The sequence below is a fragment of the Cyprinus carpio genome, chromosome B7 (genome assembly GCF_018340385.1).
Source record: "Cyprinus carpio isolate SPL01 chromosome B7, ASM1834038v1, whole genome shotgun sequence".
In the NCBI taxonomy this organism is placed as follows: domain Eukaryota; kingdom Metazoa; phylum Chordata; class Actinopteri; order Cypriniformes; family Cyprinidae; genus Cyprinus; species Cyprinus carpio.
The window spans coordinates 37,251,011-37,267,481 of NC_056603.1; the positions used below are offsets into that span (position 1 = coordinate 37,251,011).

Here is a 16,471-nt window from a genome sequence, read left to right on the forward strand (position 1 = left end):
TTTCTCTAATTTGAAATGTTTGACAATAGAATGCCAGATCTTTAATGAAAATGTCACAATTGCTGCCAGTTTGTCTTTACTATGTCCATGAGTTTCGCTCTCCCCTATAAAAGACTAACTTGAAGATCTTGTATATTTGTTTCTATGTCTTTCCATTTAGCTATGTAACTAGAAGTACACCAGTAAAAAATGGAATGTATCTGTGCTGTATAGAAATAATTTTTAAGATCTGGAAGAGCCATACCACCTTTTTCTTTAGGTAATTGGGGTGTTGAATAGTGCACTCAGGGTCTTTTACCACCCCATGTGTATCTGGATATTAATTTATTCCATTCACAAAATTGGTGGGATTTCCCCAGGGAGTGATTGAAACAGATACAGCAAACACTGTAAAATATGAATTTTTACTCCTCATATCCCATCACTGAAGCTCATGGGGTATGCGGACCACCTCTCAATATCGCTCTTTATATTATTAGTAATTAGATCGTAATTGTCCCTATGCAATTTTAAGTCTTTAGTTAAATTTACACCTAGGCATTTTATTAATTTGCTGTCCCAATTAATAATTTTATCATAATCATAATGTATCATAATAATGTCCACCACTAGACAGTTTACCACTAAACATAGAAATTTGGGGTTTTGTTAAATTTAATTTTTTATCCGGCATATTCATAAAATTTCTCTAACACTTGCATAAGGTTTGTGAAATATTTCTTGGGCTCATCTAAATAAACCATAACATCATCTGCAGACAGACTAATTTTATGTTCTATACCATTGATTTCCACCCCTGGTATCAACAAATGCTGTCATTTACTCTCACTCTATCTGTTGGGTTTTGATATATTGACTTCTTTCACTGGATAGATTTGTCGTTAAAACCCATCTTCTCTAGTGATAAGTAAAGATTAGGACAACAGGTAGTTTATTTCGATGAGCCCTATCTATTATATGGAGAGTTCTTCTAATATTTTTGTCGACCTTTAACAAAACCTATTTGGTCCTCATCTATCAAATCTGGTAAGAACAATTGTATTCTGGATGCTAAAATAGAACTATGAATTTTGTAATCTGTATTAAGGAGTGATACAGGTCTATAATTTTGACAGTGTTCCCTGTCTTTATTTCCCTTTGGGATTACAGAAATTATAGCCTCTTTCCATGACGGAGGAATTTTTCCTTCTTTTATGACCCAGGTGAAGGTGTCCCTTAGCAATGGCATCAGTTCTATATTAAAAATTCTGTACCACTCTGAAGGGAATCCATCACTCCCTGGTACTTTGCCTGACTCTAGTTTACCCATGGCTTGTTGTAATTCCTCAGTGGTTATTTCTGCAGTTAAGCTTTTATTTTGTACATCACCAATAGAGGGCATATCTAATGTATTAAGGAACTCTAGTACTTTTGTTCTGTCCATTACAGAGGTGTGTTTGTATAGTTTTTCATAGTAATTCTTAAAAATACTTTCAATATCTTTTGGATCGTATTTAATTTGATTTGTTTTGGGATCGTGTAATTTAGAGATTAAATGATTAATTAGTTGCTTTCGCATTCGCCTTGCCAATAATTTAACTGCTCATGGTACTGCTTCATAATAAGTTTGTTTTAAAAATCTTGCCTTTTTCTTTACTTCTAACTGTAATAAGCCGTTAATTTCCTTTCTCAATTCTCCAGTTTGAGCCATCACCTCTTTATTTGCATTATGTTTGTTTGTTTAAGCTCCAATTGTTTTTCATAATGAGCTACACTTTCTTTTTTGAAGTGCTTGTAATAGCTATTAATTTTCCTCGAATCGCTGCCTTGAGTGCATCCCAAAATATGGAAGGGTCCACCTCACCATTGTTATTTTCATCTAAATATCTTTTTATTTCCATCCAAATTTGTTAAATTATTATTAATTTTTTTTTATATTCCTAAATTAATTTCCACAACGCGTTTCTTTTTTTTTCCACCCAGAGAGATCCTCACATAGATAGCACTGTGATCTGAAATGTCAACTACCCCAATCCGACATTGCTGTATCTTATGTCTGTTTTCCTCTTGTAAGAGAAAGTAATCTATTCTAGAGTATACAGAATGCGTGGTAGAGTAGTGACTATAGTCCTTCTCTAATGGGTGTAGTTCCCTCCAGACATCTATTAGTCTCATTTCTGTACATATGTGATTCATTAATTATGTTATATGTTTTTTTTTTTTGTTGTTGTTTGTTTTTGTTTTATGGCTTGTAGTGTCCAAATCAAGGTTAAGCACTATGTTTAGGTCCCCTCCACATAAACAACCCCCCTCCATTTCCTTAGCTACAATATCAAATAATGATTTGAAATATTGTTTATTGTTTTTCGTTGGGGCATAAACATTCATAAGGGTTACTGTGTAACTATTAATTGTTCCTTTAACAATAACATATCTCCCTTCTTCATCCTTTATTTCTTTCTGAGACTCAAAATTGACACTTCTTGAAATTACCCCCCTCCTACGACGGTTTGGGCATGAACTATAAAAGGTATTAAAACCAAATATTTTCAATTTTTCATGTTCCTCATTTGACAAGAGTGTTTCTTGCAACAAGAAGATATGCTTCTTTTCCTTTTTCAATTTAGCTATTGCTTTAGACCTTTTAGCTGGATTCCCCAATCCATTAACATCCTGCATTTTCTCTCACTCAACAACAATCCTCACAGAATGATAACCCCATTGGCTAACTTTTGAACAAGTATGAACTACTAAACAACTTTTACATAAATCAAAATGATTTAAATGAACTGAAAGGATATCAACTGACCTCCATTTGGGAATGTTCTCCCACAACTTAGGGGTTTGAGTCACTGTCTCCATAGAGGAGGAGAGCCTCAGCTGAACAGAGAGCCCTCTTCTAGATGAGGTGCAGCCTATTATAGGTTATTGCACCCATACCAGATAAACTATACTTTCTTCAATGGACTTTTCTGTCCATGTCTCCCATTAAGTCAAGCATATACATAAAAGCCCCTTGCTGTATTATTTTATTTATTTTACACAGTGAATTTCGATTGTCACTCGCGTTCATTTTTCCCCCTTGACTTAAAGTATTAGTTCCTTGTTCACGTCGTCATATAGAGGGTCTCTTATAAAAAATTCACCTGGTTCTTTCATCGAAAATCCTCTAGCCATTTCCGTGCCCTTCTGCTTGCTCGCTGCCATGCCAAACTTTTCCTTGCCTCGAGCTGTTCCAGTAACGTTGTGGGGCGATCTGCATTTTCGGAATCAGCCACTTTATATCCTCTATCGCGCAGATCTTCCTCCACTTCATTTGCTTTGTTGTACATTTTTACTCCATTATCCCAGTGGACTCTTATCTTAGTAAATGGGGTCTGAAAGAGTATCCCCGCTTCTTTCAGGATTGTCTTGGCTTTAACGTAAGACTTGCGTTGCTGTACCACAGCCGAAGGGTAATCATGATCGAAGAAAATGCTCTGCTCTTCAAGTGTGATTATTTTCTCCTTCAAGGCTTTACTCAGGACTTCTCTTTCATATTCTAGTTAAAAAAAAATCACGATGATGGCCCTCAGGGTTTGATCTGCTTTAGGCTTCGGTGCCAGAGCCCTGTGCACCCGCTGAATTTGATAGTCTGTGTTAATGTTGAGTTCCTTCTGGATGAGTTCTTCAACAAACTGAGTAACAGATCCCTTCTCTGCATCCTCTGGCACTCCAAAAATGTGCAGGTTATTCCTTCTGGACCACGACTCGAGGTCAGTCAGTTTTTCCATCATCTTTTTGTGTTCTTGTATAAAATCCTGTAGTAGGCCATCAATCTCGGAGCTCCAGCATTCCATTTCTTCAACACGCGACAGTAGCCTAAACCTTTGCATTTTGTTTCTTTATTTCTTGTGTTGTTAGCGCCATTTTTTTGATTGATGTCCTCCTTAAATTCCTCTAATTTGCATTTTAAATTCATCTTTAAATGTATCGAGCTCTACTTTCAGCTCGCTGCAAAATTCCCGTAATTGCTTATACTGTTTAAACCCACGCGTAGAGAGTCTGTAGTTTCCTGATTGCCATCTTCTACTCCTTGCATGTTATCTGTGTCTGTTCGATTAGAGTTTTTGCCTTTCTTTTCGGGGTTTCTTTTAGCTTTAGATTTTGTCCCTCCAATCAGCACACATAAATTACCAGTGAGTATAAATTGAGTTTAGCAGAATTTTAAAACTGACCTAAGGGAGCTCGCAGCTTAACCTGCCATGTTTCTTTGCTGCCCAACCGAAAGTCTAGTTATGATTCATTTTTAAGCTAATAATTAATTTAGAATTAAGTTCAAATGTGATTGTTTAAAATTTTAATTAAAAATATAATAAATAATTATTGTATTTACATAATCAATAAAGTACATCTATCCTATATATCTTAGTTGAAAACACCTGCTTCCTAATGATTTCAGCCCCTTGTTCTGTTAACAGCTTCTTATCTAGAGCATGACTATGGTGCCTTAACGCTTGCAGATTAATTTCTTCTAACTGGATTTGTCCAGATACTGTAGGTTTGATTTTTTTTATTTTATATTTTTTCATGCCTGTTAATCATAGCCCACTGCAGAAACGTCAGTGTGTTTTGCTCTCCACATCCTCAGTCTTGATTGTTGAGCATGAAAAGGAAAAATCTCCCTCAAGTCCCTAAATGAGAGCATATCTAGGCTATGGGTAGGCAGTGGAGTATGTACCGCCCACACTTTGCCTGCTGCCATCCTCCCAGTGCCGCCATATAAAGGGCTGCCTCATCAACATTCAGAGCACATTGGCTGTCTAAGTGTTTTCTATTCCTCTTGCCATGGGCACTGTGTGTCTGATTCACCCTACTCCTCTGTGGCCATTCTTGTGTATGTGTGTGTCTCTGACATGGAGAGGGAACGTAGTTGAAGGGTCAAGAGGGAGAGAAAAACAAATCCGTTTGTGTGGCCATTCACAGCCTTGCACAACCAGTGCCACACTACCACAACATCAGCTCAATCTTTTTGCAGGACAGCTCCCATACACAGGGCTCCAATCATCTGCTCTTTCACTTTAGAGACGGAACCATTGGTGTGGATGTGTTATCTTCACCCTCTCTCGCTCTCTTTGGGGTGGTTCCACTGGTGTGCATTTCTCCTTTTGATGTGTTATTTTTTCTCATCAGGGTGTTGGACAGATCTGTATCGTGGTGACACTTTTGTGTGGGTGGAAAGTAGAGCAGCAAGATCCCGTGGAAGGGAACACATCTCTCAACCACTTTGAGATGTCTTTCCACTGTGCTGCACTCTCTTAAAGATGTTGCAGACAGTCCACCCACACTTCCTAAATCCTATCGCTGCCAATGTGTTGTTTATTTTGGTTTTGAATCTCTATGGCGAAGATGATCTGCCTTACCGCAGAGTTCAGATCCAACTCTAATCAAACGCATCTTAGGATGAAGGTTTTGAGGTTTGTTAAAAGTTATAGATGTGTTAGAGTTGACATTGCAGGTTGGTAAATATATATTGGTGTGTTCAAGTACTCAGAGTTGGGAAGTCATAATTACGACAGCAGGTGTGTTCTAATAACTTAAATCAGAGTCCGATGGTGATGTACCTTTTCTGCATAAAATTCAACAAGATTGTTTTTTTTTACTCCACAAAATGATGAATAAATGCATGTCAGGTGTGTTTTTGCTTCATTTCAATTGAATGTATGAAGGTGCTGTAAATTTAACATTCCCTCATGGTTGTTCAATACAGTGGTATTTTGTATATGCCAGTTAGTTTTATTTTAAATGGAAAAACAGATTATTTTTAACAAATTCACCATTTATACAGATGCTGCATCCAACATGTTTGCTCACCGACATGACTTGGAAGTCGGAAACACAGGGCTTAAAAAAAATTAAGAATTTTTGAAAATGTACAACTTTGTGGTGACGTTCACGTGCGCTCCTAAATACGATCTTTCCAACATGACTTGAAGGATTGAGGACTCAGTTGACTTGTTTGGAATCATTACAGTGGCTGCCACTACATTACTTATTTTGGATCGTCCTTATTTAGCACACCTAATTTAACTCATTAACTTGTTAGAAGACTGCTCTAAGATCTAAAGTGGTTAGAAATGAGACACCTAAAATATGCAGTGCTGCTGGCCTATATCTAGAAACCCCACAATACTGCCATGTTTTTATTTTATCACTAATAATAGCGTGTGTTGCCTTTAGGACAGTTAAAACAATAAATCCTAAAGCAATACTTTGGTAAATGCTTTTAAGTAGGGAGGAAATGGAATCACAAAAAGAAATCTCCAGATTGTCCAGCTTTGTTCAAAACCTATTTTCTATGTAGGCAATGGGCAGAAATGAAGATTGGAAGATTGTAGTTCTATAGCATATTATGAATCCATAATAAAATCGGACAACAATGGGATCATAGATTTATCTTCTTTAGCTCATCACATGGCTTTCAAGTTGGCATGTGCTAGATTAAATAAATTATCAAAGGCAATTGGCAGGACTTCAATTTATGTAGCAGCTGTATTGTGTTATCTCCTATTCATTGTTCTATGAGTGATCAATCTCCTCCTTGCACCTTTTCTGGTTTGAATTTATCAATTTGCTAAGCCAAGAACCCAGTACCCTAAAAACAAACAAGCAAAAACAACAAAAATGATTGTGCATGTTTTATTACACTTAGTAATCAATACTTTTACGTAATTAATAAAATACTTTACCGTTCCCCAGACACAATCCTCCATCTTAGATACGGATATTCATTGCATTGCATAATTTGTTACCTCCACTAAAGATGCATGCAGTGCTACCTTAGAATTCGGCCAAAAGCAAGGCATCTTGTAGGGGAACATAATTTAGAGTGGCATTTGTGTCAGGAGCGCACCTAGTAAAACAACAAATGTTGCCTAGGAAGCTCGCTGAGCTTTAGAACACAGCATCCATCTTCCAGGACTTATTGCAGATCAAGTTGTTGCTGAGTCGCAGTGTCCTCTCATGACTTACTCAAATAAACAGTGGTGTGCTTTATTTCAGCCAAAGCCCAGTGTGGAAATCTTATCTAGTGTCCTGCAACCTTTTATTTGCAGATGGACTTGCTCATGTTTCAGCCCAGTGCGTGAATCCCAGAATGGCAGGAGGTTAAGGGCAGACAGCTCTCAGTTCATGATGAAACAGTCAGAGGCAGATTGGAGCAATATTTCTAGGCATCACTCTGACACAAATCCCCTCTGCAGGACGCTGGAAGCAGACCAGGGTTGTGTTGGTGTGGCATCCACTCTCACTCTCCGTGCATGCTGATGCCTCCAAATGTCAGCCCTAAATCTTCTGAAAGTTTATTGCTCTTGAAGTAGAGCCCAGAAAGCCCTCACCCACAGACTATGAAGGGCTTGATGCCAGCAAACTCAATCGTGCCAAACAGCAAGGCTCATATGCCAGTAACCTGATTCAACCCTCTTTCCAGGGCCACCTCAACAAGCTATTTGATCAATGTGTTATTTTATTGCCTGAATTAGCTGTTGGTTTAAAGGTGCCATAGAATGCAAAAATCACTTTTATAAGGTGTTTGAACACAGTTGTGTGGCTGCAGTGTGTGAAAACAACCAGCCTATAATGTTAAAAATCCACCCATTCATTGTTTTATAATCCTAATAAATCATAATCAGTCTCTCCACACTAGCAGTTCCAGATTTCTCACTACTATGACATTATAGTCGGGGAAAGTCCCACCCATATGTGATGCTCTCTGCCCTTTTTGCATATACACAGCCCTGAGTGAGAAACAGCGGTCCGTAATTACTGTTTTCTTGCTATAGCTGCTGGAGATACAATGTCAGCACCAAAGAGCCATTAAAAGTGTTGTGTGTTGGGATATACCAATGAACATAGGAGTCTCCAGAGACCACTGAGGACACAGTGGTTAAATTTTATTTTCGAAGGAAATGTCCCGGAAGTGCTAACATTTTACTACCTCACAAACGAGGGTCAGTTCAGTGCTGGAGTTGTGCAAAGATTGCTTCTGAAAGAGGCATCGGTACCAACACTTCGTTCGCAAACGTCCAGACTACAGACAAAGTAAGCATCACACCTCATATTTTGTTTTCCAAAAGAGCTTCTTGGCTCTCTGTAAGGCTAATGTTGCTAAAGCTACCATTTGTCTCTGCCTGTTTTCACTAATGATGCCTTCATGTGCTACCAGAATGATCGTAAATAGGAATGTGGTAGTTAAAAAATTGCATTTGGAAGCAATGTGAAGATCAGTAACACTCTCACCATCAGTTAAACCGTAATACCGGTATGCCCATGAGCATGAGCTCTTGAAGCTCCACACTCATCTGAAAAGGGAACCGGGAGCACCAGCTCATTTTCATTTAAAGGGGACAAACACAAAAAACAACGCGTTTTGGCTCATACCCTAAAAGTGGCAATTTCAACAAGTGGCTATTCTTGGATTTCGCTCTGAGGTCAATAAAGTACATCTGAACTCAATCAAACCTGCCTCCTGATGATTTCAGACTCTTTCAGAACCCATGCAATCTCAGGACAAGTGAAGTTTATTTTTTTTCATGTACTGATGTATTTTCTATTGAAATGGAATGTTTGTGGATGGCAACTCCCTTGTTTTTAAAATATCACTAGGCTTTAGTTATGTAACATCAGCCATGAACCATCATATTTTCATTATGAACCATATGTTATATTTGCAATTGTTTTATCCTTACTTGATGGGGGAAAAGACTTAAACCAGCCTAAGATATTTTGCTGGTCTCCTGTCCAGCTAAAAAAAAAAAAAAATGATGACAAATCAATGTAGAGCTGGTGTAGCCTTTAAACTCCAATAGAACCATTTTTAATGGTGTTAGGGTGTCAAGCTTCACATGTCAAGCTTCTGTTTGTTCCACTTTGGCTACTGAAGGGCATCAGAGGTGAAATGCCAGCCATTTAGCCTCATTTAGCCTGGGTTCAGACAGGTGGCCAGGAACTGCTAATGACTGCAAGTGAAATAGGAAGGGGCCCCCGCTAATGTGCTCTTCGACTGACCTCCACTGACATTTTTCAAAGGAACGTTCATGAATTCAGCTCTCACATTTCGAGGCCCACACTACGATGTTTGGTGGAAAACAAGATTTAGGCCTATTATTTCTTTAATAAATAAAAACAATGACTAAAAAAACACTTATTCTTAAAAAGCAATGAATATTTTTTTTTTGTTAATTTAATTTAATTTAAAAATGTTAATTTAGTATACCAAGTAGTATACTGAAGTTTCAGTATACTCGCAAAATTTAACATAAGCTTATTTTACGTTTATTAGCCTGACTGAAGCCTTATCAATGTTACACAATATCATTCTGCCTTTCATTACCTATTAAGGGCATATTATTGTAATGTGTTATTGATTTTGCCTGCTATTATGGTAGTGCAAAATCACAGAAACATCCAGCACTTACCTGTCTGAGCTTCTGCAGCGAAACCTCTGAATCACTGCCAGATACAAGCATTTTCATTTGCTTCAGCTGTTTTCACACAATTGCTGAACCATTTGCAGAGGCGGCTCACAGTACTGCAAAGTCAGATGGAGGACACCATCAAACAATTTTCCTCCCAGAAACAACACACTCTGCTCCTTACAGCTTTTAGCTGGTGTAATCATGAAGTACACAGTAAAAACAGCAGGACTGCTTTGAGAGTGCTGGCCTTAGAAAACCTCCATTTGCACTATTTAAATGGGAATTGTGGCTTCTGCAAGGACTGTGTTTGGAATATTGGTAATGAGGTGGAGAAGCAACCAGATGAGTAGTGCTCATGAATCAGAAAACTGACATTATAACTCTACTGTATTGCTGTGTCATTGAGTCTCTGTATAGATAACGGAGATATTCTTGCATTATAGTAACTGTTCTCTTAATGTTTTACAGGTATGTTGGTGGTAAACGTTACTTGGCGGAACAAAACGTACGTCGGAACACTTTTGGATTGTACCCGTCATGACTGGGCTCCTCCGAGGTATGTAAACCCCTTTAACATATCAAATCAAGAAAATCAAATATTCCTCCCTAGGATACTATTCTCTGCTTGTCAGCCCCCTTTCCTTAGTACCACATCAGTACTCCCTCTGGACTAGCAGTAAGCCAGGTGTATCCCATCATAACCATTAGGGACAAGGCACACTAGGGCTGAATGATTTATTGCATTTGCGATAATATCGTGATATGAAAAAAACGATTATGCTCGGTCACGTGACATGCAAGAGTAAAGAGTTGTGTTCGACTGGACTTGAAGATCGATTAGTGTATGACATAAAAGTATGGTGAGAGAAAGCATGAGGAGAGGTCTGCTATCTTATAGCTCTCAGTACTTTGGAATACCAGTGGACCCCCCTCGAAACGTGATTGGGCTAGTTTTAAGTAGCAATTGGGCGGGTTTTGTTGTGAAAACCTGGCAACCTTGGCACGCTACAAGCGGAAATGTTTGAAAGCGTATATAATATGAACGTATTTCAAAGCAGTAACAGTTACGGTGCATTTTATTACTAAAGACTTCGACCTTAAAATAATATATATAATAAGGTAATATATATTCTTATTTATTTATTTAAAGTCTTTCTAAAGCAGTGGTTCTCAAAGTGTGGGGCGCAGGAGTATCGAAAAGCCATCGATGATGTCGCACAGACCCAGGCAGATGCTGGTCATTCAAAAGCTAAATGCAGAAAATATGACGAGGCATATCTAGGTATCGGCTTCACTCACTGTGTCTGTACCGGACGCTACAGTTGTTGTTGTGTAGCTCTACTGTACACTGGATGCGACAAAGTGACCATTGCAAATCATTTTAACTTTGTGTCAGTACGTCAGAAATTAGAGCAAGGCATCAGTTTGGTTTTGTCGCGTCGCATTGCTCCGCTCCGCATTCAGTGTAGACAGCGTCATGGGTTCTACTGTATTTTGCCACTCGCGTCTGCTATAGACACAGTGTTTAATGTCATTGGTTAGGAGGGAAGCCTGTGTGTCCTATGCCTTAGCGGACAGCATGAAACCCACAATAAATAAATAAATAACAGAGAGAATTATAATAATAACAGTTCTCTCTATGCTGTTTTTCAATATTTCAAATGATGCAGGTGTTTTTTCCTTTTAGGTTAAAAAAAAAAAAACATTAATTTTTCTTACTGTTTAGTGAAATTATTTGGCAAGACCAAAAAAGTTTAAGTACCACTGGTGGTTAACAGACAGTGTTTAAAAAGTGCAGTCCACGTTTACACGTTTATTATAGTGACTTTGAATTACCTAAAGTAGTGTGGTAAAGCAACAGATTTTTTTAATATTTCTGCAATCTACTTTAGTTTGTATGATTTGTATATTAATGTTTACACCAGGCTTATCTGTCAGTGCTTTGTGTTGTCATAATTATTACATGCTTTCAAGGTTGGAAGTTCAACAAATCCGTCAATATACTACTGTGATTGTAATTGTTTAATAAAAATGTCATTGATATCAATTCATGCACCTAATTTCATCGTAACATAGGCCTGGCCTACAGAAAAGAACATTTCTGTTTAATCAATCTAATATTGTGTTGGTCATACTGTACAATAATTTTTTAGCTTGTCTTTGTTGAATAATACAGAACATAAAGAGCTTTAAAAAATAATTGCATATTAAATCGTAATAGCAATATTGGTAAAAAAAAAAATCACAATTAGATTATTTTCCAAAATCGTTCAGCCCTAAGGCACACTATTAAAAACATACACAACGCCAAGCCTATCAGGTGATAAGAATAGAATCCCACCACTGGCTGTATGCAAGAATCTAAATAGAATAAGTTTAATTTAACTGTTTAAATATTCAAAAAAAATGTTTAGATGTCTTAGTCATTAGGAATTTATATTTAATATATTTAAATGTATATTATTAAAAACTTATCTTTTTAGACACTTGACATCCTTTAATATCATCAATATCATACTGCCAAATTATTATTATTAAGGAAATTGGGAAAATCTTGATATAATCTTTCTTTTTCTTTAAGGTTCTGCGAGTCTCCCACAAGTGATCTAGAAATGAGAAATGGACGTGGCCGTGGTAAAAGAATGCGACCCAATAGTAACACCCCAGTCAACGAGAACAGCAACTCGTCTGATAATAAGGGCAGCAACAACAACAAGACCAGAGCAAGTTCCAACAGCAAGGGTCGGCGCGGAAGCCAAAACTCCTCTGAGCGCAGGACTCCGCCCAATAGCAACACAGAGGATATAAAAGCCAGTCCCTCCTCAGCCAGTAAGCGCAAGAACAAGCCTGCTTCAGACATGGAGCCCAACTCTAGCTCTGAGGATTCTAAAGGCAACAAGCGTATGCGCACAAATTCAAATGGTGCCATGACCTCCTCTGCACTCCCAATTCCCATCATCAAAACGGAGTCCCTTCCTCCTCCTTTAGACCGAACTTGTCCCTCACCTGTACTGATTGACTGCCCGCATCCCAATTGCAACAAGAAGTACAAGCACATCAATGGCCTGAAGTACCATCAGGCTCGTGCTCATAATGATGACGATATTAAGTTGGACATGGATGGAGACAGCGAATATGGGGAAGAATCCTCTCTCCACCCAGAGCCAGGAAGCTGCAACGGTGCTTCGATTACACAAAAAGGCTCTCTCTCCCCAGCACGTTCTGTCACACCAAAAGGAAGAGGTTTTGATGCTCAGAGTCCATCCCCTTCTCCTGGAAAGTTTGGCTCCAAGTCAAAGAAGAAGAATGGTGATGCTGAAGCAGATGTTTGTGGCACACCTATGGAGGGTTGTGAGGACGGGCCTTGCATCACTGCTGATGAAGCTAGCAATGATGGCATGGATGACAGGAAGTCCAAAAAGCCAAGCAGCAATGTCAAGTCTGACAAGCTGTCCCAGAAGAACATGAAGTCTTCCAGACCCATGGCTCCATCCCTCCCTTCTCAGCAGATGTACTCTTTGCAGCCAACATCATTTAGTGGCGGAAGCCCCAACCATCCTCCAGGGATGGCCAACATGTTGCAGGGCATCCCCAAGAGTCCCCAGCTAAAAGGCATTCAATCTAAGTTGGGTGTAACTGGAGACTCGTCGCCAATTAATCCAGCTTTGAGCAGCTCCAAGGACAAAAAGAAAAAGGACAAGAAAAAGAAAGATTTGGGCAAGGAAGCAGACAGTCCTAAGCTCCCAGGAAAGAGTGGGAAAACAGAAGAGGGGAAAAGTCCATACTCTGAGTCCTCTGAGCCAGGAAGCAGGAGTGAGGGTCATCTCAATGGCTCCTCAGACCCTCATCAAAGCCGCCTTGCTAGCATGAAGGCAGAGGCGGATAAGATATACAGCTTCACAGATAATGCTCCCAGTCCATCCATTGGGGTGGCCAGTCGTGTGGATAGCAGCGGACAGCCTCTCACTCCCCTTCACACTGTCACCCAGAATGGGGCCGATAGCTCCTCGGTAAAGACAAACAGCCCTGCATACTCTGACATATCTGATGCCGGGGAAGATGGTGAAGGGAAAATGGAAGGGGTTAAAGGTAAAGCGGAAGATCAGTCAGGCAGGGACGGTGCGAAGAAGGCGCTATTTCCCTCTCAGGCATCCTCTAAGGAATCTGCATATTATGGTAGCTATGACAACTACTACTCCCCCAGTTACACCCACTCTAGCCCTGGTGGTGCCACTGCTGGTGGGCCTCAGCCAGAAGGGCAAGCTCTGAAACTGAAGAAGGAAGATGAGCAAGAATCGCCCGAGGAGAAGACGAAGGTGGACGTGCAGGATGAGCGCAAAGCTGAGGTTGCTTCAAGTCAGCCACACCAGCAGCAAGCCTCTGTCATTCAGCAGCGCTCCAATATGTACATGCAGCCACTCTACTACAACCAATACTACGTTCCCCCATATGGATACCCAGATCAGGTTTATCACAACCACCTCATGAACACTAATCCAACCTACAGGCAGCAGTATGAGGAAAGGCAAAGACTCATATCTGAGCAGCACAGGTCTGCTGAGAAAAAGCCTGATTCAGGAGTAAAGGACAGGGAGGCCTCTCTGAAGGAGGACTGGAAACAGAAGGGCCCTGTTCCTCCTGGCCTAACAAAAGCCCCCAGCCTTTCAGACCTGGGAAAGCCACAGGCTCCTGGCAAACAGAGAGACACTTCTTCCGAACCTGCCAAGTCAGTCATCATCCCTAAAGGGGAGGAGACCAAGCTGCAGCCACAGCAGGCTGAGGGGCTTAAAATGAAGCTCAGTGAAGCTGGCCATCATGGAAAGGATGACTCAAAGGCAAGTGTGGAGTCTGCCAGGCTGGGTATGGAACAAGCCATGTGGTACAGACAGGTGAGGCAAACATGTGATTGTTGAACGACTGCATAGTTCGCAAGCTAGAGGGATAATTCGCCCAAAAATAAAAATTTAGTCGAAAAACTAAATTTATTACCTCTCAAAACCTTAACTTTAACATCTTTACGCTTTCAGTACCCTGACAGTCAGAGACCGCCAGATGAGGACCGAGACCGTGAGCGAGACAGAAAAGGCAAAGATGACAGGCCAAGGCCAAAAGACAGCAGCTCCAAAGAAGATAATAAAGATATAACTGATGGTTTGTGTCCTTCCAGCTCTGAGGACCAGCGGAGCAGTGGGAAAGATTCCCGGCCCAATGCTCACATACCTTTCAGCTCCCACTTAGCACAGCACCAACCCTACCTGCATTACATGCATGGATATCCTTTTGGGCAAAGCTACGATCCCAGCCATCCTGGATACAGAGGCATGTCCATGATGCAGAACTACCCAGGTAAGACAAATAATCACATCTGATTGATGTTCATATAATATTATTAGCATATTAATCTTAAAAAATGACATTGCCTACTTACTAGTAAACTTTGTTGCACAACAATTGGTTTGCACAGATTGGCCAACAACATACTCTATGCAAATTACAAAAAGGATTACATCTTATATTACGTTATTGTGTCAGTAACAGTTACTTTCAAATATTGCTGCTTGTTAATCTAGTTTTGTTATTACTCAGGTAACTAGCTATAGACATGTCGCCAGTTTAACTAGCTCCTCAAGAATGTCCTCTTTTTGTTGACAATAAAGAAAACTGGTTACTAATGATGATAGTGCCCCTTGTGGCAACACTGAAAATGCAACACATACTTGCGCTGCTTTGTTAATTGCATTTTGATGCATTTTGGAACACAATGACGTGTAAAATCGAACTTGGGTAGCTAGAAGTGTTGGCATTCATGTACTTGCCTAAAGCATGTTTTGAGCCTTAATGGCATTCATGTACTTGCCTAAAGCATGTTTTGAGCCTTAATGTGCGTAAAAAGTGCATAATAGCACTCCTTTAAAGTAGAAAAACAGTATGGTCTTCTAATATTTAGGGTCCTATCTGCCAGCGGGATACCCTTTCTCCCCTTACGGCAGTAAAGTGGTCAGTGGAGAGGAGGGAGAGAAATCTCGCTCCAGCCCCACAGTCAGCATCAAGTCGGCTTCAGAATCCAAAGCCTTGGACATACTACACCAACATGCCAACCAGTACAAGAGCAAATCACCCACTGTTGCAGACAAGCCTTCCCATGAAAGGGAGCGAGGAGGAGGCGACCGAGAACGGGAAAGAGAGAGGGAGAGAGAAATAGATCGCCCGCGTTCATCTCCTTCCCAACGCATAATGCCACCTCATCACCACCTAGGCTATTCTCTTGTAGCCGGGCAGTACGATCTGTCTTATGCCACAGGTCAGCAGTCTACTACTCTTACACATTAACTTATATCCTTAAAAATGAAAATACTCTTACACATTAACTTACAATTTAATCCCAAAATTTTGACAGAAATTAAAGAGCATTACATTAAACGATTATTTTATAATTATACAGTAATATATTGTGCATTATAACATTATCTTAATATTGACATTATTATAAATTATTTTCTGTATTACACTAATGAGAATTAGATTTTCTAAAGATTGTTTTGGGGGGTATAATGTGAACCAGGCATCTCTTGATGAGACTTCAGATGCCTCGTCTGATGTGTTTAGGGAAAAAAACAACAAAATATTGCTACTATAAAACTGTGCCAATTCCACAAAGAAAACTCTGAGAGTAAACAACATCTTTACTGGATGTTCCTTAATTGTAGGCCTTTCATCATCAGCAATTGTTGCCAGTCAGCAAGCCTCAGCCCCTTCCCTGTACCCACCAGCACGGAGGTGAGAATGGTAAGAGAAAACAAAGATCAAGGAAAGGAGATTTGGAATGTGGCCAAACAGAGAGTGAATCACATAAATCGCAGTGAAAGATGGCCACGGTAGTTGCAAGCGTATCCCGATTTCTGCTTTCATATAGAGTAATGTAAAAGCTTTTTTGATGCACAAGCTTACAAAGAGGTGCTTATAATTGAGGCTCTTCTCTCTAAAGGTTTTGTAGACTAGAGCATTATGATTATTTAAGGCCCCTTAGATTGAGACTA

The 16,471-nt window shown here is 39.7% G+C and overlaps 1 protein-coding gene across 4 annotated transcripts in view; it reads left to right on the forward strand.

The window, feature by feature from the left end:
* LOC109064314 (zinc finger protein 609-like) overlaps nt 1–16,471 on the forward strand; it is a 58,538-nt gene that overhangs the window by 39,376 nt on the left and 2,691 nt on the right. For 2 of the 4 annotated variants that reach the window (XM_042728513.1, XM_042728514.1), the window contains exons 4-8: nt 9,903–9,990; nt 12,016–14,323; nt 14,462–14,780; nt 15,382–15,735; nt 16,142–16,220. In XM_042728513.1, coding sequence (XP_042584447.1) covers nt 9,903–9,990; nt 12,016–14,323; nt 14,462–14,780; nt 15,382–15,735; nt 16,142–16,215 — 3,143 coding nt within the window. In that variant the 3' untranslated portion in view covers nt 16,216–16,220. The remainder of the gene's footprint in view (nt 1–9,902; nt 9,991–12,015; nt 14,324–14,461; nt 14,781–15,381; nt 15,736–16,141; nt 16,221–16,471) is intronic. The other 2 variants (XM_042728515.1, XM_042728516.1) reach the window with 2 other exon arrangements.